Raw genomic sequence first — 21,108 nt, 5'->3', positions numbered from 1 at the left:
CAAGAGAGGAACAAGGACATAAGGAACCAGATTAAAAAACTTGCTGTGGGAGTACTAAGCAGGAGATCAACATGGACCTGAGCTGTGTGACATATTCCTATGTGTCTGTGTTGGGGCCAAGAAGGAGCTGGCACCTAAGAGGCAGGGCAGAGGCTGTTCTTGCCACCTCTCCAAGATGCAGCAAAGCCTGAAGACAGGCAGAATTTTATGCTCTATCTTTGATCAGCAATGGCCCTTTAAGGCAGAGCAAGGCGTGCAGTATGGACACTGCCCAGTCCAAACCCAGCAGCCACGTGAACTGTCCCCAGGTGGGCAGTGCCAGGCTGGCACAGCAAGGCCCCCTCACCCTCCCTGATGACAGAGGGAGCTGATTGAACTTGCTGGCTCCCACTCACTCTGCCCCGATTTTCCTCAGGACAAATGAGAAGAACCTGTCTCCAAGCGCAAGATTTTGGGAATATGTGTCAGAGATGCCTGTCAGTAAAACATCCGTCTTGCCCTAATTTCTGCATGGAGTGCTGCAATGTCGACTGAAATAACCTTTCAAGCTGGCTCTGGTGCAGAGGTATTTTGGCTTATGTTATTGCTGAGAGCTTTCTTTCTTATGAGCTCTTTCTGCCTCTCTGTGTTTCTGATGTCTGACTCTCTTCACTCTTCTTTTTCCCTTGGGCTGGGATGTGTGCTGTTTGCAATGCATCAGGAAGTAATACGCAATGAGAAAACTCTCATCATCTGTGCATCAGGGAGAGAATTACTGACTGAGTGCTGAGCAGTCAAGTTATTGATTCAAACCAAAGCCCAGTCTCTCTGTCTGCTGGGCTGGTTACATCCTGCTGGTTCATTGCATTTAATCGGATTCCCTGAGCTGCCACGCGGAGGGGGCGAGTTAGAACCAGATCCATCTATAATGTTCGCTTCAAAATCCAGTTCTGTATCCCCTTCTCCGTCCATGGAACAGGCAGATTCAGATGCTCTGGACATCAGCACCAAAGTGCAGCTGTACGGTGTGCTCTGGAAGAGACCCTTTGGGAGGCAGTCAGCCAAATGGTCCAGGAGGTAAGCCGCGGTTGTGAGGGATGCTCGGGTGAAATGCAAAGCCTAAGGGTTCTGGGATAAGTTAAGAGCCTCAGCGGTTGACTCTTCAAGTGCAGCCAGCCGGGCAGAGGCTGGGGGTAAAACCTGGGGCTTCCCTGCTATTCTGAGTCTGCTTCACGCACGTGGCACCCCATTGTGCCCGCTTCTTTATCTGTCCAGTCCTTGTGCTATGCGTACTTCGGGGTGGGAATAGAGACTAGCTGCCTCCTCTGGACAATTACGGTAGTTTCACGAAAGGGGAACAGTCAGCTCGTGCATTTTGCCCCGAAACCGCCTGACCTTTTTGTTTCAGCCCCCCAAGGTGTTTGAGTCCTTTGGGTGCGAGATGGCAGGGCCGAGCTGGCTGCGTGTGGCTCTGTGTGTGCGTGTGTGTGGTCTGCAGGGCGCTGTGCACCAGCTCCAGCACCGCTGTGCCGCCTGACAGCGACGGCGTGCTTGGAACAGCACAGGCAGACTCTTCCCTGGGGAGAAGGTGCCTCTGAATTCTCTCCCATCTGGTGTTAGGGAGTTGTAAGCTGCTGTGTGTTGTCTATCAGCAGCCAGGAAGTTCTGAGCTGAAAAGCGTTTGCTATAACCTTTAACCAAGGACAGAAGTATGTTCTATAGTACTGAAGTAGTGGGTAAGTTTTAAGTTTAGAGCTGGTGCAGTTTCTTTATGCAAATCACTGAATCTCTGGCACTTGCCTTTTGTGGGTAAGTACCTTTGCTGCAGTCTGCAGTGTAGATACAAACAATCCATTTCTAAAGCCAGCTTTCCCAGATTTGCTCTCTGTAGTAACCATAGTGCTGCCCAGTCTGTGAAGGTGGCATAGCCTGAAAAAAACCCATTACTTGGGAAGCAGTTTTGTATTTGTAGCAGTCTTTGACCTGTATGTGGGTTTTATTCCCTCCTGTGCCAAGAACAGCGTATTTTCACCCAGAAAAGAATTTGTGCTGATGCTCCCTACTCAGCTCCCAAATATTGATAAATAAATGAATTATGTCTGGAAACTAATGTGGTTGTGTTACGGAAAAGAAGTGGACAGAATAACAAAGGGGAAGGTAATTTGCCATGGAGAAGGCATTCTTAAAAGGCTCTCCCTGATAAAAAATTTCTTACAGGCAAATGGCCTATCTCTGCTCCCTCTGTCATTATTTATTTAGTGCTGTTCTATTCCTAGAAGTCACCCCCACCTTTGGCAAGTGGTAAATATTTTAGTGATAGCAGCTGGGAAGAGAAGAGGAGGTGCCTGTGGGGCAGGGATGATGTGGAAGATTAGTTGCAAGCACAGCAGCTGAGGGTCCTGGGGACCAGACACAGGTTAGTGAGAGCTGAATGTGGAATCTGTAGGGTTTGGAAGGAAGTGAGAACTGGGGTAAAATGATTTGAACAGGAGGAAAAAGGCGTTGTTGATCTGTTTGTTTGTTTTATCATGGGAGAGACTTGTTTTAAAGTAAAATAACCTTGCATGTTATTATAACAAATCATTATGGGGAGGTAAGGAGCAATTAATTCATTTCCCCTTCTTCCCCCCATGCCCAGTAACACATAGCTGGCCAAGTACATTTTTTAAATGAAAAGGAGAAAATATGTTTCCCACTCCAGTTAGATTAAGAAAAGAAATTGACTATTGCTTGATGTCACTGAGGACCAGATCTCTGATCAATGTAGGGTTTGTCCTGAAGCCTTGGACAACAGTACTACTCCCACTCCCAAGGAAAGTCTTTCCAAGATACGGGAGATAAAGCAGTGTGTAAGGGGAGGACTGATCTCATCAGGCCATGAGCCATGAAGATGGGTCTATGTGGGAGATACTTGATATTTACTGGCTTGATCCCCTTCATTTGGCTGTAGCAGCAATGCTTCTGGAGAAACTGAGAAAAGCAACGGTTTAAGGGAAGGATGGAATCTGACTTGATGGGAGATCAAGGAAGAAGTGTCCAGGCATGGTGTCCAGTACTTTGGTGATGAAAATCCCAGGTTTTGGAATTTCACAGCAGCAGTGGTTGTGAAGGGAGCAGGGAGGGATAGCAGAGTCTTGTTTTAATCAACCTTGGGCTAGGTCTGATGGCACCTGTGGACACAGCTGAACTTGACCTGAGGCAGCTGTCTGGAGCATTTTCAGTCCTTTCTTTTGCCCATGCAGTGGTCTGCCCTGAAGCCCAGATATTTGTGTACTGCCTCAGGTACTGTCCAAGAATGGGCTGGATGCTTCTGGCACTGGACCAGTGTAGCTGTGTTTATCTGCCAGGGCTGACATCTGAGCATGCTGCCTTGATTTTTGAAATGCTGTTAGCAGCACCCTAATGCCTATCTCTTAAAGAAAGGGAGTTCTATTCCTAATGTGAATTTTCTTTCCTTGTGAAGTAATATCCTTCCAACGGAGAGGCAACTGTCTTCTGAGTTTACTGGTGCTTTTGACCAGTCTAAGCTTGGGTCACTGCTGGAGTGGCTTTGGAAAATCATATTCTCAGTCCCTGACTAATGGTCCTCCTCCTCTGAACAACTGCACGCCACTCTTCCTTCCAATGCATAACAAGCAATTATACTCTCTCTTACTACAAAAGTTTTACTGTTAATGGCACCAGCCTGGCTCGGATGCTGGAGTGAAATGCATAATGTGCATGCCTGCCCAGGATATGGCATGAACAGGGTGCTTTAGCTTTCCAGGAGGGAAGGGGCATATCCTTCTTTACTATGAATAATCTCAGTCCCATACAGAAATGTCAGGCTCTAAACTGTCCCCATCCATGTCTGAGACTGTGGAGTTCAGTGGGACGGTGCCGGGAAGGGGCATCTGCTTGGTGGACAATTGAGCATCAGAAAAGCAACATGAAGCACGAGAAATTGAAAACAGGAGAGAACAAAACACAAAATATGCCTCTATCTCTCTGTAAATCCATCAGAGACGACACGCTGGAAGGAGCAAAACGTAGCACGGTTAAGAGAGAATTTCTGTCTTTTCTTGACCCAGTCCTGTCTGTGGCGTTCCAAAGCAGACACGTAGCCTTGTTTTCCACAGTGGCTCCTAACAGTCCCTGCACGTGGTCACAGGACAGACGAACAAGGTAATTGTTTAGGAGCTTTGTGCTCAGGAGCCCTCGGGGAATCACGCAGCTGCAGCGCACCTTGCGTGTGCAGCGCAGGGCAGCAGGAGGTGCCCAGATGGGGCTGCGAGAGCGTGTGCTTCCCCCTCGCCCTTGTCATCTTCCCATTTTGCTGCTTGCCGCCAGGAAGCATCCGCCTCTTCCCGCTGCCTGCCAGGCCGGGCGTGCTCCGGCTGCCGGGATGCAGGCAGGGAAGCCGGGGGCTGTCAGGAGAGGAAGAGCGAGGGGCAGGTACTGCGGGCTCTGGTCCTTGTGCTGATAAAGGTCATTCTCCCATCGGTTTCCTGAGCTGTCCCCGGGGACAGAGTGCTGGGCTCATCGAGTAAATGGGATTGGCTGCCTGTGCTCCTGGCCCAGAGAAACACCATCGGAATAAAGGACCAGGGAGACTGCTGCAGCTTTATAGTGTAACTACTTCATCTGGGCCATTGTCATGTCAAAAACTCGTACGAAGATTAGCTAATTAATTTCATTAGCCCTGCGTGATACAAAGAGAGCACTTGTTCCACAGAGATCAGGTATCTCAATTTGTCCGGTATAGAGCTGTCGTTTCTGCTTTACATCCGAGTCACTCGAATTGTTACCGTTCCTCTGCTACTCTGGCTTAATTGCACTGTGGTTTCAGTGGTTCCTTAGTGCAGGATCCAGCAGCAGGGATGGGTGACCAGAGCTGCTGACCACATGAATGGCTCTTGTATTACCTGTGCTGCCTGTGGAGTGTGGCTGTGCCAGCCTGTCTCACCTCTCACACCTTTGCTGCTGTTCTCCAAAGTTTTGAACTCTGTTTTTAAATTGCTTCTTTTTTGGGCTCTCGTTTGTATTCAGAATCTTCCCCTGCCTTTACAGCACCCTATTTTCTCCTGCTGCCACACCTGTGCCTAATTGAGACACATGTTCAGTGTCTCCAGTCCTCCGGACACAGTCCTAACTGGGTGTCTCTCCCCATTCTCCCTTGGCTATCTTTTCCCTTTCTGCTCTTACCTGCCTGCTGCTTTAGTTTCCAACCTGCTCTTGAATCTTGTAACTCTTCTTTTGCTTCATCCCTCTTTTCAACATGCTGCATCAGTTTTCCCTGGATTGTTGTGTGGAGACTTTGTCCTGAAGGTCATTTAAAGTGATGGTCTTGGTTGCTCAAGTGTTGCTTTCCAGATCAAGATAGATGAGGGAATATGATCTGAGCATAAATACATTAGGTGCACAAGCTAACCAGTTTTTCAATGGTTTTCCTTCATTACTTGCAGTGGAATTTTGTTATTTTTTAAACTCTTGTTTTGTATATTTTCATTCCAAATCCCCACATTTTCTCTCCACATCTGTGAGGTCATGGATCTAAAATTTCATTTATCTGTGAGAGACCCATCAATTTTCGGAGATTGTGCTATGTTTTGTTCTTATTTTTGCTTTGATTTTGATTTCCATTGGAGCATAATCTATAATATGAGGATTATCAGCACTGAGCAATAAAAAGTATGTAACTAACTAAACCCTGGCTTTAACTGGGGTTTAACATTTAGATTAAAAAAATCACACAGAGTTAAAGATCAATATCTTTACCTGTCTGGCAAATGTTTCTTGAGATTAGTTAGACTGAAAAGAGTGTTGAAAGTGATGGGTAGACTTTCTCTGTTTCATGTGGTGTGCTGACTTTTGGCATCCCTAGATTCATACTTGTGCCCACAGTATCTGGTTCCCTCTGACCCGCTGGACCAAGCACAGGCCATTGGGGAGGCAGGTTTGTTCTTTAAAGATGCTATTTCTGTATTCATTGTGCAGATAAGGCAACATTTCTCTCTAAAAAAATGAAGTCCTGCTTGAACTAAGCATAGAGTTGGAGACAATAAAAAGATGCAGCTACTCAAAGGAAAACTTTCTTATGGAGTTAATGATCAGAGATGCGAGAAAAAAATAATCTGGAAGGCACAGGGCTGCTGTTCGCAGAAGTGATGTGGACAGGAGGAACAAGCCTTGTCTGCTCTCTGGAGATCTCTGATGTCTGCCTTGGCAAAGTGCCTGCTTCTCCCCATCTCTGATGTCAACGTGAGCAGGTATAACTGAGAGGGCAAGGAGAAGGAAAAAAATGGGGAACAATAACTGCTGCTGGTGTTTGTACATTCTGAAGATTTTTGGATGTAAATATGGACCTGTTCAATGACGGTCACTTTTAAACACTTTAGAGAAGGTACAAAGTAGGTCTAGAGTTTGAGTTTGCTGCAGATTTTCAGAAGTTTTGCTTTGTTCTGCATTTTTTTTTAATTGCCTCAAGAACCCGTGGTCTCTGTTTCCATGGCATTTGGCAATTTCATCTGTGTTGCCAGAGCCATAGCAGAAGAGCAAGAGACAGAAGCTGATGGAAACAGTAAAGTTTCACCCAGGTAAAATGATGAGAATAATAATTATTAATAATTATATATATTATTTTGTTATGATTATGATAATTATCTGGCAGCTTCAACATCTTTCTTTAGCTTTTGGAATGAAACTGATACGAGACTGCTGTGCTCATCTGTACTGGAGGCAGGACTTGGCTCCATTTGACAACCCATCCCCTTCAGGAGAGGACTGGGGAGAGATGGACACATGAAGGCATTGGAATTGTCCTTGGGGGTCAGTCCCCTCAGCCTGTAGCCTATTACTAATGGTGGCTCCAAGGAAAGGTGCAGGAATGCAGGCTGCACACGTGGGCAGCACTGCCTGTAGGGGTCTCCTCTTGTTCCCCCCTAGAAACACGGGAACACGGGTTTCTTGGGAACATTCTTATTATTCAAAGGAACACCTTATCCTTTCCAGTTTCCACATGATCACATGAAAGTGGTTTACACAGCTGTGTTTTGTGAAGTGTAAAAAGGCATTTTAAAATAATTTTCACCTTCTTGCCTTTTGCTTCCTTCCCAAATACCTCTTTCTTGTGTCAGAAAATATGTACAGAACAGAACAATACATTTTCTTTTTCACTTACTCTTTTGAAAACTCCCTACTACACTTGTCCCCATTTATTTTCAGCTACTCCTCATAATTTTTGAGTGCTGCAGGGATTTAGACCAAATTGAAACTAAGTCAGGTATCTCTCCCCTGTCCTACTGCCTGCAGAGTACGTGCAACCTCAATTTTTGAAGGGAGTAGGGACTCTCTAAGGGGCATTTCAAAAATCCAAATAAGTTAAAGGCAGCACTCCTTTCATCATAAATTTGAGGACACGCTCCAGTAAGTTAGGGGCTTGGCTTACAGAAGTTGTGACATTTTGTGGCTACTATATGATGATCACCATACCTAAGGCTAAGTGAGCAGAACAAGGCATATTTTAATGTTTCACACATGAGAAAAAAAATATTCAATTTCCTTTGTAGTTGTGAAGGTCAGTGACAGGAGAGTTTGCCAGGTGCTCTGCTTAAAAATATCTCTCAAATTTATTTCTGGTCCTGAGTGCTTTGGTGGCCAATTTTTGCCTCAAGAGTCGCTTGGGGATGCTAGGCTGTGATTCTGCTAGAGTGGAAGCACTTCCCTTCTGGCTTACTTTGAGAAGGGAAGGAAGAGGGTGGCAGGCAGCATATTGCAAAATAAGCTTTTAGTTGGTCTTAGCTCACGCAAGAGGCCCTTGAATAAAAGAGCAGCTCTCTGCAATAGGTTGAATTCAACGCATGAGCTAGAGAGGGCACACACGTAGAGATGCCAAAGGTGTGTGTTCCTGTCTTGGGCACAGAGCGCTGTCCCAGTGCCCTGTGAGCCTGTGGCACCATGGTTTGCCCTCAGCTCTGGTGGGTGCCTGCTGGGGTGAACTGCAGGCACAAGCTGCTTGAGCAAGGCGCTTGCTGCTACGCACCAGCTCTTGGCTGTGAGCAGAAGTGAGGCACCTCACCTTAGTCTCAGGTGGGAGCAGTAAACTCTCCTGCCCAGAAAGCAGGTTTAGCTAGGTGGAGATTTTCTTGTGCTGTGAATCCCAACCTCCATTTCACCAGAATGTATTTCCCTTCTCTGTCTTAAAGGTTCTTCATCATTAAGGAAAGCTTCCTGCTCTACTATGCTGAGAGTGAGAAGAAGAGTTTTGAAAGCAATAAATACTTCAATATCCATCCCAAGGTGAGCAGTGTTTGCACAAGGAAGGAGTTACTGTTTCTAGCATTGCCTCCCCCCTTCCTCCATGGGCCCGGCAAGTGATGAAGAGGTAAATCCCAGTAAGTCCCAGACATCCCACAGGTCTAGGGAAGCCTCAAAAGAGAGAGAATCATGTTGGTACCTTTTCAGGATATTTAATGATTCAGCAGGCATATGATTTTTTTTTTTTTTTAACCTGATAGTAGATATATTCCCTTGTTTTCATGATCTAGTCATCTAATCTTGCAGCTATAAAAATACTGTTGGCAAAGCCAGTGGTGGGGTTAAGAGCTCCGTTTGCCTCTTGTTCCTAAGCCGCGCTTGCACCTGTCAGCAGCTGACAGCCCACCTGCCCCAGCACTGAGGGGCCTCTGGAGCTCCACAGGGGGACCCTGTGCTCTGAGCCTGCTTCTGTCCTCTGAGGTCACTGGAGGCTGATGTAGCACATGAGCTTCTGAAGGTGCTGATTTCATCCATCCTGCTTAGGGGCAGCCAGCTGCCTGCTGCCCCACACAGCACCTGTGGGGTTTTGAGTGCTGTCAGTGACTGCAATGAATGCACAGCCTCTCTCATGATGCCACACTGCATCTGCAAGGTTTGGCCCTGTTGGGAGATCATTTCCTCCTTAGTGAAACAGTTTCTGCTGCCATGTTCTAGCTAACAGCTTTCCCTCCGTGCTGAAGGCAGCAGTGCTGTCTTTACCCCCTTCCAGATACTGGCTGAGGGTTTCCTGGTGGCAATGAGAGTCCCTCTGCTCTTTTCAGGAATTGTGTGTATTGCCCCTCCCGGGGTAGCCAAAGCATGGCAAGGGCCAACAAAGGGACTGAGGGTGAAAGTTCAGCTCCTGGTTAGTTGGTAGTTATTCTTGATTTTTCTGACTGATGAGAGTGCTCTGGTTTATCCCCAGGGTGTTATACCCCTGGGAGGCTGCATTGTGGAGCCCAAAGAAGAGGCCAACATGCCTTATGCCATAAAAATCTCTCATGAAGACTTCCACGTAAGTAGATTTCTTTCCTTCTAAAGTGCTCCAAACACCGCAGAACAGTTAATGCTGGTGAGCAGAGCTGCATTGGCAGTCTTTTCCCTCCCCACCAAGGTACGCCTACCCTCTCTGGACAGACTAACCTGAGAGCAAGGATGACTGAGCGTCCCAAGTCCCCTCAAGGTTTTGCTGCTGCTGCTTTGACAGTCAGCAAGGAAACTTGCACTTTCTGACACCAGGTTTTATGATACTAGCAGACCAGTAGACAGATTCTCAGGTGCCCTAGAGCTCATGTTGCCCAGTCGGTTTATTCCTACCCTGACTCTTTGCTGTGTGCACACTTCCAATGTGTGCCACGCCCAGGCCGTATTTGCTCCCGTGTGATGCTTCTTGTGGAGGTGGGAGGCTGTGGTGGGCTCTCCTCCCACCGCAGCTGTGTCCAGTTCATGCCATGAGTGCACACAGGCACATAAGGCACCAGCCTCTCTAATCTGGTTTTTTTTTTTTCCCTCCCCTCTTCCAGGGTAACATTGTTCTAGCAGCGGAATCAGAGTTTGAGCAGGCTCAGTGGCTGGAGATGCTACAGGAGTCTGGAAAAGTGTAAGCTTCTTTCTATTCCTTATTTGCTTTGATCTGCTCTGTAGATGTGTAAAGGATAAAGAGGAAGAAGCCTGACTAGAAGGGCTGTGGGGAGTCAGACAAGCTCTTTAGAAAGAGTGAGAGCTTCACTTGCCTCCTGGACCCATGCCTTTCTCTAAAGGAGAGTGCTCTTTTGCAGGATGCAGAGCTTCCTGCCGTGTGCAGTGCGTGTGCAGTGCGTGTGCAGTGCGTGTGCAGTGCGGCTCTCTACTCACCACCCCAGGCTGTCATCTGCCAGGTGCTGACACACTGAATTCCATGTGCTGTCCCTCTCCTGTGCCTCAGAGAGGTGGGACATGAGTCTGAACAGGAATCCTCCTGGTCCATTTTGTCTGGGAAGCAATGTTCGCAGGCTTGACAGAAGCGGGAGTCAGATAACCCCTCTGTAAGAATTTGGGGTAAAGTAAGAGCAAAAAAAGGCAAGACATGAAGCTGGTGAGCACCGGTGCACGTGGCTCTATGTGCTGCTGAGAGCAGGGGCCTCAGCAGCACAGAACTGATCAGTAACAGTAATTGTGATGCAGTTCTGTGTCTGTGGGGTGTGCATTCCTTCTGCCCAGATCTGTGGGTGCTCAGGCCGTGCAGCAGCAGGATTTGGCCTCTCAAAACAGTTTAATTGTGAACTGCCGAGGCAGCCTAAATCCCAGGAGAGGCAGTGTTAGCAAAGCGTTTCCAGCCCACCTGCAGGGGTGAGAGGGTTTGATTGCTGTATGCATCCAGTGCTGGTTCACACTCTGCTGAGAATGCAGGACAGAGATTTGCAGTCTGTTGGCCTCCAGCTCTGCAATTCCCCAGCACCCAGGAGCCTGACAGTGCAATGAGCAGCCATCCTGCAAAACCAGAGCAGGCTCCTTCTAAATCTCAGCAGATGCAGGGAGAGATAACACTTAAACAGGGATTTGACTTCTCCAAATGAGATATAGAAACTTCCTGGGTCTGCAGGGCAGAGCCTACCATTCAGCTGTGAGGCTTAAAGCAATGAGCATTTTACTCTGCCCTCCTTGGCTGCATTACAACACGTGTGGTCTCTTGTCACTGTAGGAACAAAAGCTGTTTAACTCCTAATACCAGTGTGTACATGATAAGGCAATATCTCAGTTAATTTCAATGTTGTGAGGCTCAAAATGTCAATTTGTAATTAATGAGGAACCTAATGTTATGATGGATCAGCCCAAGCCAGGCTCTGTGCTGCCACAGTGTGCTTGGCTTTGGTGCTGGGGCAAGCTGTTACCTCCATGGCAGTGTATGAACTGCAACACAAAGCTGTCCATTGAAGCTCCATGGGAGCAGGAGTCCCATGGGACACAAGACCCAAGGCAGAGGCCTGCCACCCACTTGGCATGAGCAGCCTTGGCCGCTGCAGATGGGGAGTGACAAGACAGAGTTAGCCCTGGAGCAGTTTGGAGATTTTTATTGAATAGCACAGGTCTGCACTTGCCTTTGCCTGTGTTAGGATCAACTATTGCCAAGGGCAGTAGTTTGGGACCAAGTTCATCTTTCAGGTGTGTATGGGAGGGAAGAAGGAAGGAAGGCAGCACAACTCAGGAGGAGTACGTGCAAGTAAACCCTGCATGGCTGTGTTTGTCACAGAGCCAGCCTTTTCTCTAGTCCTTGCTTCAATATTCCAGCAGTAGCATTTAGAACAGAAGCTAGAAGTGGCTGCTATCATACAGCAGACCACCTGAACCTAGCTGAAAATCTGCCTGAGGCACCTTTCCTCCCCTCTCTGCTTCTGTTCCCACCTCAGAGAGTGATGCAGCTCCAGTGCCAGTCTCATCAGTGCTGGTGGTAGCCTGCATGTGAGGAAAAGCACAGATAATGTGATATAACAGGGTCCGGCTGGGGGCTAAACAGCAGTCAGAAAGGCCAGTATGGACCAGTAAATTGATCTGAAGTGAATAGAAAAGCTGAAAGAATACAGTTGAATAATTCTAGGCAATCTGTTATGATGTTCTTTTGTTCCTAGATGGAGATTGTACTGCTGGTCGCACCGCAACAGTTAGCTGGGACCATCCTGCTGTTTCCATCATTATCTAAAGCTGACAAAAAAAAAAAACCCAAAAAACACCCAACAACAACAACAAAAAAAACAAACCAAAAACCCAACGAAAAACCAAAACCACACAAACAAACAACCTCAAAAAAAAAAAAAAAAAAAAAAAAAAAAAAAAAAAAAAAAAAATCCCAAGCCCAAAACAAACTCCATAGACTGAAATATGGAAATATGCAAGGGGGGACAAACAGATCCAGGCTGGGAAATATCCTCTGTCCTTTTTTTCAATTTTGTCCACTGCCTCTTTCCATCTGGGGTGGGTCATGTGTATGTGTCTGCACAGCTGGTTATTGCCTGCACCACCACAGTCTGCTTGGTGATCCTTTCAGTTCTTCACTCCTTTCCAAGCCCCCTGCCCTGATAGGGAAATGGCTTCTTCAATGCAGAGGGGAACCGATGGGCTCCCCATGCTTCCAAAGTGTTGTGGCTTGGCCTTACCACACTTGCCAGATTGTGAAAGCTTTTTGGAAATGCACAAAGCCCTGACTCCCAGACTGCCAGGCTCTCTTCCCACCCAGAGAGGCCTTGCTGCTGCTGCTAGTGGGGGAGAAGGGCACACATAACCTCCCTCTGCCCGCAGCAGCATGCCCTCAACTGGTTGAAAGTTAACTTTGGTGGGCAATGCAGAAGAAAAAAAGTAACATGGTACTTATGTCCTGTGGACTATAAAGTGCTAAGAGTCTCCAAAAATTGGCTGTGGGTGCTCCCAAGAAAGGTAAAATGCAGCCAAAGCTAAAGAGATATTCCCAGTGCTGCAGAAGGACTGGAACACACAGTGATTGAGATGTATATGTGGTGGAGATTCTCTACAGTGTTGGGGTGGGGTGGCTTTTTGTTTGGTTTTTTTTGTTTGTTTGTTTGTTTCAGGCAGAGGCTTTCTAATTGTCCTGTGAGCCTTCCTGGCCTCATGTTTTCCAATACTTTAAGCAATGCAGATTTTTCTTATGAAAACTCACTTGACAAGAAATACAAAGTAAAAGAAGCCCTTGCTTGCCCCTCAGCTGAAGTCATAGCCTGGTACCTCCCTGTAGCTGAGGTTACACTGGCACTGGTTCCAGCAGATGAAGGAATAAAAGCTTAAATGCTACGCAGTGATAGGAGTGCATTTCTTAAGTCATACAGCAGTGGGTGTAGTAACCTTTGAGTAACAGGGAAATAGCTTGTTAGTCTGGGGAAGGGAGGGAGCGCTGGAAAGGTGAATCTATAAACAGACACCCTAAAGGCTACAGATGTTTTGAAACCCTCCAGGTAATCGTATGATAAACTCTGTTGTTCCCCCCACTCCCATCTTGACCTGTTTGGTTCTCTGGGATCAGATTCATCCTCTGACAGGGAATGTTAGTGAGAAAACGCATTCACAGCCCCTTTTCTCACTCCAGATGAAGATGTCTACCTGTGGGCAAAACAGCACCTTTTAAATTAGCATTCTAATTTCCTCTCTAGTTAAGAAATAGCCTTGTTTCTGACAAGAAGCACATATATCTGCAAAGGGCTTGGGCTGCTGGAGCTGTGAGCTGCCTGGTCCCTGGGGTGGTGTGTGTTTAATTTATTTGCCTGGCTTTTATAAGAGACAAAGTACAGCTTGCCTTGAAATAAGATATTGCCAAATTAACAGTTTCCAAAAAGCTACAGTTTCAAATCGTTCACAAAGAGGCCTTTACAGATATTTATAAGATCCCTTAGGAGTTAAAAAATACGGCAAAATTTCTGGGCAACAATTCCTGTATGTACAATAGATTGCAATCAATTTTATGTGCGTTTTAATGTTATGTATTTTATATGTGTAGATTTTTTCCTAATGAAACATGAATGGAAGTGAGCAGCACACTCCATTTCTGGTTCTATTTTTGGTTTTTTTGTGTCTCCTTGGTGTTTAACATCTGTATTAAAGCCTAGCCCGTCAACTCAATCAGTAATGGGTATCTGCTCCACAGGCCCTTTTTTTCAGCTTTGCTTCATAAAGTGTTTAAGAGACCTTGAGATCCTCTGGCCAGTGGTCCTACAAGGTGCCCTTTGAATATGCCTGCTTCCTTTAACATTCTCTACTTGCCAGCATCTTGTCTGGTTTTTATCTCTGCTACTTCATTGTCAGGAAAAAGCCTTGACTCCCAGTGTAGGGCCAGACACCAAGTCCTAGTGGCTTCCAGCTCTGGCAGAGGAGTGGTTGATTGGTTCCAGGTTGGATAATGGATACCAGAAAGACTGAAGGTAAAAGGCCATAGGAAGGATTCAATAAGTTGTTGATGTCAAGGGGAAGAGTCACTCTAACAGCAAAACATTGTAAAGGCTGCAGAAGACAGTATTGCTGGCGGTGGGAAGTTACTAGAGCTGACAGCTAAAATCTGGTTCTCAAGACTGTCGTTTAAAGGGTTCCAGGTATGGCCTGTTGCAGTTGGAGGCTGTGGATGTGCTGGATTGGTCTGGAGAGCTCTCAAAATTAGGTTCAGTATAGTACTCTCCAAAACGCTGGAAAAAATATTTGAATAGCTGTGAGGTGTTGACATGCAGCCCATGTATTTTTTTAAAAAAATAAATTACTGAATGCCAGGGAAATTTCTCCAATTTATTTGTGGAGAAAACTTTTAGAGGATCATGGTCCCAGCTGATGAGTCTGTACGTTCGAATTCCTTGGTATTTTGCTAGGCTGAGTCCCCTACCCTAGTCTGTGGGACCCTTAGCTCTCTTATGTTGCCTCCTTTTTGTCTGCTCTCCCTAGGACTTGGAAGAATGCCCAGCTGGGAGAAGCCATGATCGAGAGCCTGGAAGCTCAAGGACTACAGCTGGCCAAGGAGAAACAGGAATATTTAGGTAGGAAACTCTTACTCTGAAAAGACATAAAGGCCAAAATAGTAATTTTGCTTTTCCGGAGTTGTCAGTGTGGTCAAGCCAAGCAGCTTCAGGTTTTCTCTGGATAAAGCTTTTGAGTAGTCAGCAGCTGAAATTCAGGTCTGAAGGGAGTCAAAACATGCAAAAGTTAGGGTGGGATCTGGACATCTGTGTGGAGTGTGAAGGAGGAATGTGCTTTGCCCAACAAGCTGCAGTCCTCCATGGCTCATCTGACAAACATTTGCCACCCCTGAGAGGTTTGGACCTGCTGGTTTCAGCTGCCCACAGGCAAACAGACAATAGCTTTGTCTCCCTGAATCAGACAGGACTGATACTTCTGAGGCTGGTCACACCTTCTCATACTTGAGTTTTCTTCACCTAGCTGGTGGTTTTTCTTGGTCTTACTCTACTTGATCTTTGTGTTTGCTCACGCTTCATACTGGAAGTGGGAGCATTTACATGGGCTTGTTTGGGGTATCTAATGGCAGTGGCTAATTTGTCAGTGCTAATTTGTCTCTCTCTGCAGACAGTGGAGAATGAACAGTTGTTCCAGATGAATGTAAAATAATTTAGGTTTGCAGAGAGGTAGATTATGTAATCCAATCCCCTATTAGCAACCAGCCTCTGCTTGGCCTGATACCTTGGATGCTCTGACTGCCCTGGGAGATCCCCACATTGCTACAGGAAGAGCCAAGGGAGAGAAGCCCTTTTCACCCAGATGTCCCCTGACCTTCTGACCTGGGGGCTGTGGGTCGCTTGCCTGGAGAGTTAGCTGCTTTAAATAAGGTAACAGAAATTTGGGTGCTTCAGGTTGGTGATGCCTTGAGCAGGGGCTCATGGTATCTACTCCTAATCATCAAGCCACTGGTGGAATCTTAAGGAGCTTTTTGCATTTCTGCATCCATGCTGATCAGGGCTTATCTCAGTATATGGTCTCACATGTAACAGTGATCATATCTCAAGCATCAAGGCATGCTTATTGTGTGCACCATTCACACGTGAGATGACGGATGGGCTCCTACATGAGACAGACAGGCAGAAGTGGTTCCACATCTGAGAAAGGAATAACAGGGGATGCTGGGAGGAGGACCTGAAGGGACAGAAACAGGAGGAAAATTAGAAACAGGAAAGTTTAGTCAAAACATTATTTTGCAACCACCAGAGCAAACTAAAGGACTTGAAAGACTAAAGAGGTCTTTGGTATGATAAAAGAAAAGGTCGTGGAGGAATAGAGGTTTACACGTTCTGTGGCAAACAGGAGATATTTGGAATATAAAATATATATTTCACTGGGTTCCTTGGTCCGTGACAAGAACATTCAGAGCCGGTCAATTGTCACACTTGGTTACTTTTGACAGGAACTGTCTATTTCTGTATAAGTACTACAGCTTCTGCCTCATTGGCCTTACCTTCAATGATCTGTGTCCATCCTGTAGTCAAGCTTTGAGGTCAGGCACTGTTCCTGGAAGCAGGTCAAGGTTTTCTGGAGGAACACTGCTCTGAGGAATTTCTTGAATCCACACTGAGTTATCTTCCACCCAGCTGGGATCCAGGTTTCACGGTCAGACGTGGACTTTACAGAAGCCCATCAAGTCCAGGGCGTGGGCCCCTCAGGAGGGGCAGAAGAGGGAGGGTGGGAGAGCCTCTGTGTAATTACAGTGCATCTGTGCTGGGTTCTGGCCAGGAGGGAGAGGGAGTGAGAGAGAAAGGCAGCAGTGGTGCTCAGCAGAGCTTTGGTAATGCAACACTGCTTCTGTGGCACCAGGAGCCCTGCTCTGGGCAGGAGGTAGGGGTCTGCATTCCTCTTAGAAGTAGTAACCCTGCCAGCAGCAGTAACCTTGTCAGGCCCTCAGAAACAGGGAAAGCAGTAGCATCTCACTCACCTGCCATGGGGACGATAGAAGTGCTACAGCCAATCTGCCCCTGCTCCGGTGGGTGCCAGGTGTCAGAGCTGAGAGCTGAACCCGAGGCTTGACCATGAGGAGCCTTTCTGTCTGGGCTCTGTGAGCGTGGCTGAGAGCTGCCCGAGGCAGAGCCTCTGAGCTTGGGGCTAGCACAGCACAGGTGCACTAGGCTGCAGGGTGAGGAGCACAGCCTCTGCTGGGCGTGTGTGCCTTCAGTGGACAAGAGCAGCTGATGTTGAGGGGAACTGCTCTGTGCAGCAGAAGTTTGGTGGTTAAGTTAAGGATTGATTTCTGGACTTGGCTGGGGTACCCCAAGGTGACGAGAGGGAGGTGGCAGTGCTGCCCAGAGGGCTAAGGAGAGGATGATGGGCTAGGCAGGTGAGGATGGGGCACTGAGCTGCAGGAAAACTGACTGCTGCTACATGTTGTGCGACCCTCTGCACTCACTTGTCCTTTCTGTGCCTTGCTCCTTATCTGTGAAGCAGAGATAAGAATATTTTCCTGACTCAGCTAGAGGATGGTGAAGGATGGTTCATTAATGGTCTTTAAGAACCTTAAGAGGAAACCTTAGAAGGAGTACTTCTTCTAGTAGTTGCTTGTAATATGCTTGTTTAGTTTATTAAGTTATTTGGCAGGAGGGAAATTACAGAACTTCCCATTAGTGCCATCTCAGCCTTTGGAGCCTCCCAGACAGGAGGACACACAAAAGAACAGGGAATGCTGCATTTTCAAGCTTCCAAAAAGTCAGTGTTCCTTGTTTGTAAATATCCCGAGGATACAAAATGCTTTTCTCTGTGCTTGGACTTTTTTTGTGTGCTTGCAGATAAACTAATGGAAGAAACAGAAGAGCTGTGTCTGCAGAGGGAGCAAAAAGAGGTGAGTTCATCACAAGCCAATTCCCTTCAGCTGCCATGTGGCAGGGCTGGGAGGCTGGGACTTGCCGGTTCGAAGGCATGCCGGTGTTCAGGGAGAGAGGCTTGTGGAGGCACAAGAGTCTCCAGCCAACCTGTGGGTCCTGTGGATGAGGAAAGGAGTAAGACCTGTGCCATGAGATGGGTCATGGTGGTGTATCCCTGCTCCCTTTCCCTATTACTCTCCATGCAGCGGGTTTGCCATAAGGTCTCCGGCAAGACCAGGGAGGAAGATCAAAGGAAATTCATACACGCTGGATTGAATTACACAATTGTTATAGACTGGAGAACATTGAGGCAATTAAGACCTATCTCCACAGTTAGAAAGCAAATAAACAAACATTGTTCTAGTATAGAAATACTGTTGTGAGAAACAAGGAGCACAAAACCAATGTGGTTCGTTTTTTGGACATAACAGAGATGGGGAGAATAAAAAATGTTGCAGTAGGGAAAAATCAAGAGAGCCCTCCCTTAGATGTGACTATTATACCTTAATTTACCTTAGAATAGAATGGTTTGGGTTGGAAGGGCCCTTAAAGATCATCCCATTCTGACCCCCCTGCCATGGGCAGGGAGGGACATCTTCTACTAGACCAGGTTGCTTTATCAAGTTTATAATTGCTTGTCAAATTATTTCTAACTTATAATTGCTTAATATAATAAAAGTAGCACTTCCTTTTGTTTTCTGATCCAAATCTATCCTGATTTTTATAGCACCATCATAAAGTCATGGCCAGATAACTGTGCAAATGGATTGTCCTAATGTGCTGTTAGAAAGTCTGCATGGATATGGACCAGACCTTGCAAAAGCACCTCTTTTCCAGTTTATGCTCTTTTCCAGTTAATCCAAAATGACTGTTCCCTCTCCTTAGGAAAAGATGGCAATGATGACCTAGGTTTCTCAGGCCTATATATTTCTTGCATACATTTCTGGAGAGATAAAATCCAAACGTGGCTTGGACACTTGCTTAGGGCTCAGCTCCTTTTCCCTTTGCAGAGAGACTTCTCCCTCTGGTGAGGTGGCCTGCTGCACAGCCCACAGCCACAGGGAGGGAAATGGTCTGAAGATCTTGGAAGAAACCTCTGCTCTTCCAAAGCCATGCACAGTAACTCTGTTGCCCACAAAGAGCAGATGGGGTTGGGTTAGGTTGAAGGAGCTTGGTGCTGTGAAGGACGGAAGGCAGAGCTCACTGGACTGTGGTTTGACCCTCTGGGAGCCTGAAGGCTTCAGAGCAGTATGTTGGGAAAGCAGCTTGAACTGTGTACCTGCACATGGAGCAAAAGTGTTATTATGAATTTATGCAGTGCCAGCACTGTTCTGTGACTGGCATGGGCCTCTGGCAGGAGTTCTGCACAGCAGCTATGGCTGCAAAGGGGACCTGGCCAGGAGAGGGACCCTTGCTGAATTTTGGGCCTATCTGTCTCCATCTGCAGTAGGTCTCAGTGCAACTGCTTCCTCTAGACTAGAAGAGACTGTTTCACTGCATGAAGGACAGCTTATTGTATTTGGTGATCTCTAAGCATGGTTTTATCAGCACAAAGATAGTGACAGGCTGATTAAACTGTGCAAAGCTGTAACGGAATTGTTTGTGCTTTCCTGCCCCAGTGGGGGTGAGAAGAAAGGCTGGGCTGGCCTTTCTAAGTATCACACATCAGGCACAGAAATACTGGAGTTGCTGCATTCTGAGGCTGTCTGGCTTTTCTGTATCTGCACATGTGTCCCTGAAAATGGGACATACAAGTGAGGCCAACTTTCCCAGGGAGTTTTGGACCTTCTGTATATATGTGGCTGAGCTGACCTGTGTGGGGAGCATGTCTGAGATTTCCAGGTGCTTGGTAACCTGGCTGGGACTTTGGGATGTCTGAAAAGCCTCAGCCAACCTCAAATGCTTCTAATTGCCCCAGGACAAAAGTGTGGTGGAATCAGACACCCCGTAGTTCTACACAGCTTGAGTTAAATGCCGTGTTAGAAGATGCAGGCGTTGTTAAGAGGGGAACCTCTCCTAACTGTTGGCTGAGTACAATCCTCTCTCTCTTTTGGAGCAGGAACTTGAGCGTCTGAACCAGATCCTGGAAGCAGAGAAGCAGCGTTTTGAAGAGGTGGTGCGGGAACTGCGGCTGGAGCAGGAGGAGATCAGACGGTACGGCCGCAGGGCACGAAAAGGACACAACTCCCACACTAGGCAAAAGTGCCACTGTGGTGGTGAATCAAAACACTTGTAAAATCCACCTGCTTTGTGCAAGTAGGAAGGAGATGCTACATTGACCAAACCAGGACTGGCTGTGGGCTCTTTACCTGCATTTGCTATTGCATGTTACCAATAGAACACAGCTTAGCTTCGTTTTGCACTCAGGCCTCCAGCAATTTAATTTCAAAGTGCTGGGACACAAGCAACCCCCACATTAATTGGGGTGGCATGGCAATGGACAGGTGCAAGAGAAGAGTTCAGAGAGGAAATTAGTTCAACTGACTGAACAGCTGTGCGGGGTCCAGACACCTGGATCTGGTTTTCCACCATCAGCTGAATGACAATGGATGTATCATGATGTTGCTTCACCAAGATTAGTTTTGCAATTTTTAAAGTTAATTATGCAAAATATGAGCAGCAAACGTACTTAGAAATAGAAGGATCCAAGTGCTTTGCCCCGAGTGTTGAAAGGGCATTTTTTGCTATTGTTCTCTTTTTTATTTTTCTTTTTTTTTCCCCTAAGTAGCATCTCAGAAAAGCCAGTGTGATTTTGCAAACCATTTTTGTTCTCATAGGCTCTGCTTAGATGTGACTGCCCTGTCTGAGCTCTTTCAGTTGCAACCATGGCCCTGCCCTTGCTGGAGAAGCACAGGAACTGCTGGGTTGGGTTTGATGATCAGGAGGCACAGTGAAGTTCCTGAACACCCATAGTGTGTTGAAGGCAGGATGTGATGCTTCCTGGCAAGCTCCAGGCTCTCCAGGACTGGCAATGCCAACCGATGGTTGCAGGAGAGCCACAGCCTGGGCACAGTTTGTGGGCCTATTGTTCCCCTGCAATAGCTGTCACCCTTTTTGCTTCTTTAGGGAGCTGGAGCTCACAGCCCACTCCCTTAAAGGAGTGGAGGAAGAAAAGAAAGAGTTGGGAAGCCTGACACAGTCCTTACAGAACACCCTAGAGGTGAGTGACCATTCCTCCCCTCCTAATGACAGAATCTTGGCCTGAAAGCAATGATGTCCCATGGAATGAACCCAACATCTGCTAATGCCAGAGTTGAAGCGCTGTACAGATGAACAGGTTCAGTTGGTAGCTGATATGAACACCAAAATCCCCTGCAGAAAAGGATGAGAAATGACACAGCACACAATTGAACCAAGACTTGCTCAGCAGTACCAGGTGATATGGTGGTAGGACAATAACCATAATAAGCTGTAGTTTAGGAAGTGTAGGTGGAACAGGAGGAAGAAAAATTTCGCCAGATGGGTAGGCAGGCAGTCAGAGAGGCTGAGCAACCTTCATCATGGACTGTTTTCAGACTGTAAACAGCTGACCATA

The 21,108-nt window shown here is 46.8% G+C and overlaps 1 protein-coding gene across 3 annotated transcripts in view; it reads left to right on the top strand.

Moving 5' to 3' along the window:
• The first annotated feature begins 310 nt into the window (after nucleotides 1-310).
• The window catches only part of PLEKHD1 (pleckstrin homology and coiled-coil domain containing D1), a 29,112-nt gene continuing 8,314 nt past the window's right edge, over nucleotides 311-21,108 (top strand). Inside the window, exons 1-9 of one of the 3 annotated variants that reach the window (XM_040068742.2) lie at nucleotides 311-565; nucleotides 701-1,056; nucleotides 8,163-8,256; nucleotides 9,179-9,268; nucleotides 9,777-9,853; nucleotides 14,662-14,753; nucleotides 17,499-17,551; nucleotides 19,633-19,727; nucleotides 20,640-20,733. In XM_040068742.2, the coding sequence (XP_039924676.1) occupies nucleotides 908-1,056; nucleotides 8,163-8,256; nucleotides 9,179-9,268; nucleotides 9,777-9,853; nucleotides 14,662-14,753; nucleotides 17,499-17,551; nucleotides 19,633-19,727; nucleotides 20,640-20,733 (744 nt within the window). In that variant the 5' untranslated portion in view covers nucleotides 311-565; nucleotides 701-907. Of the gene's footprint in view, nucleotides 1,057-8,162; nucleotides 8,257-9,178; nucleotides 9,269-9,776; nucleotides 9,854-14,661; nucleotides 14,754-17,498; nucleotides 17,552-19,632; nucleotides 19,728-20,639; nucleotides 20,734-21,108 lie in introns of all 3 variants that reach the window. The other 2 variants (XM_040068740.2, XM_040068743.2) reach the window with 2 other exon arrangements.

This window comes from Hirundo rustica, chromosome 6 (genome assembly GCF_015227805.2).
Source record: "Hirundo rustica isolate bHirRus1 chromosome 6, bHirRus1.pri.v3, whole genome shotgun sequence".
Lineage (NCBI taxonomy): Eukaryota > Metazoa > Chordata > Aves > Passeriformes > Hirundinidae > Hirundo > Hirundo rustica.
The sequence above is the reverse complement of the archived record's forward strand: the minus strand, read 5'-3'. Positions and strand labels throughout refer to the sequence as shown.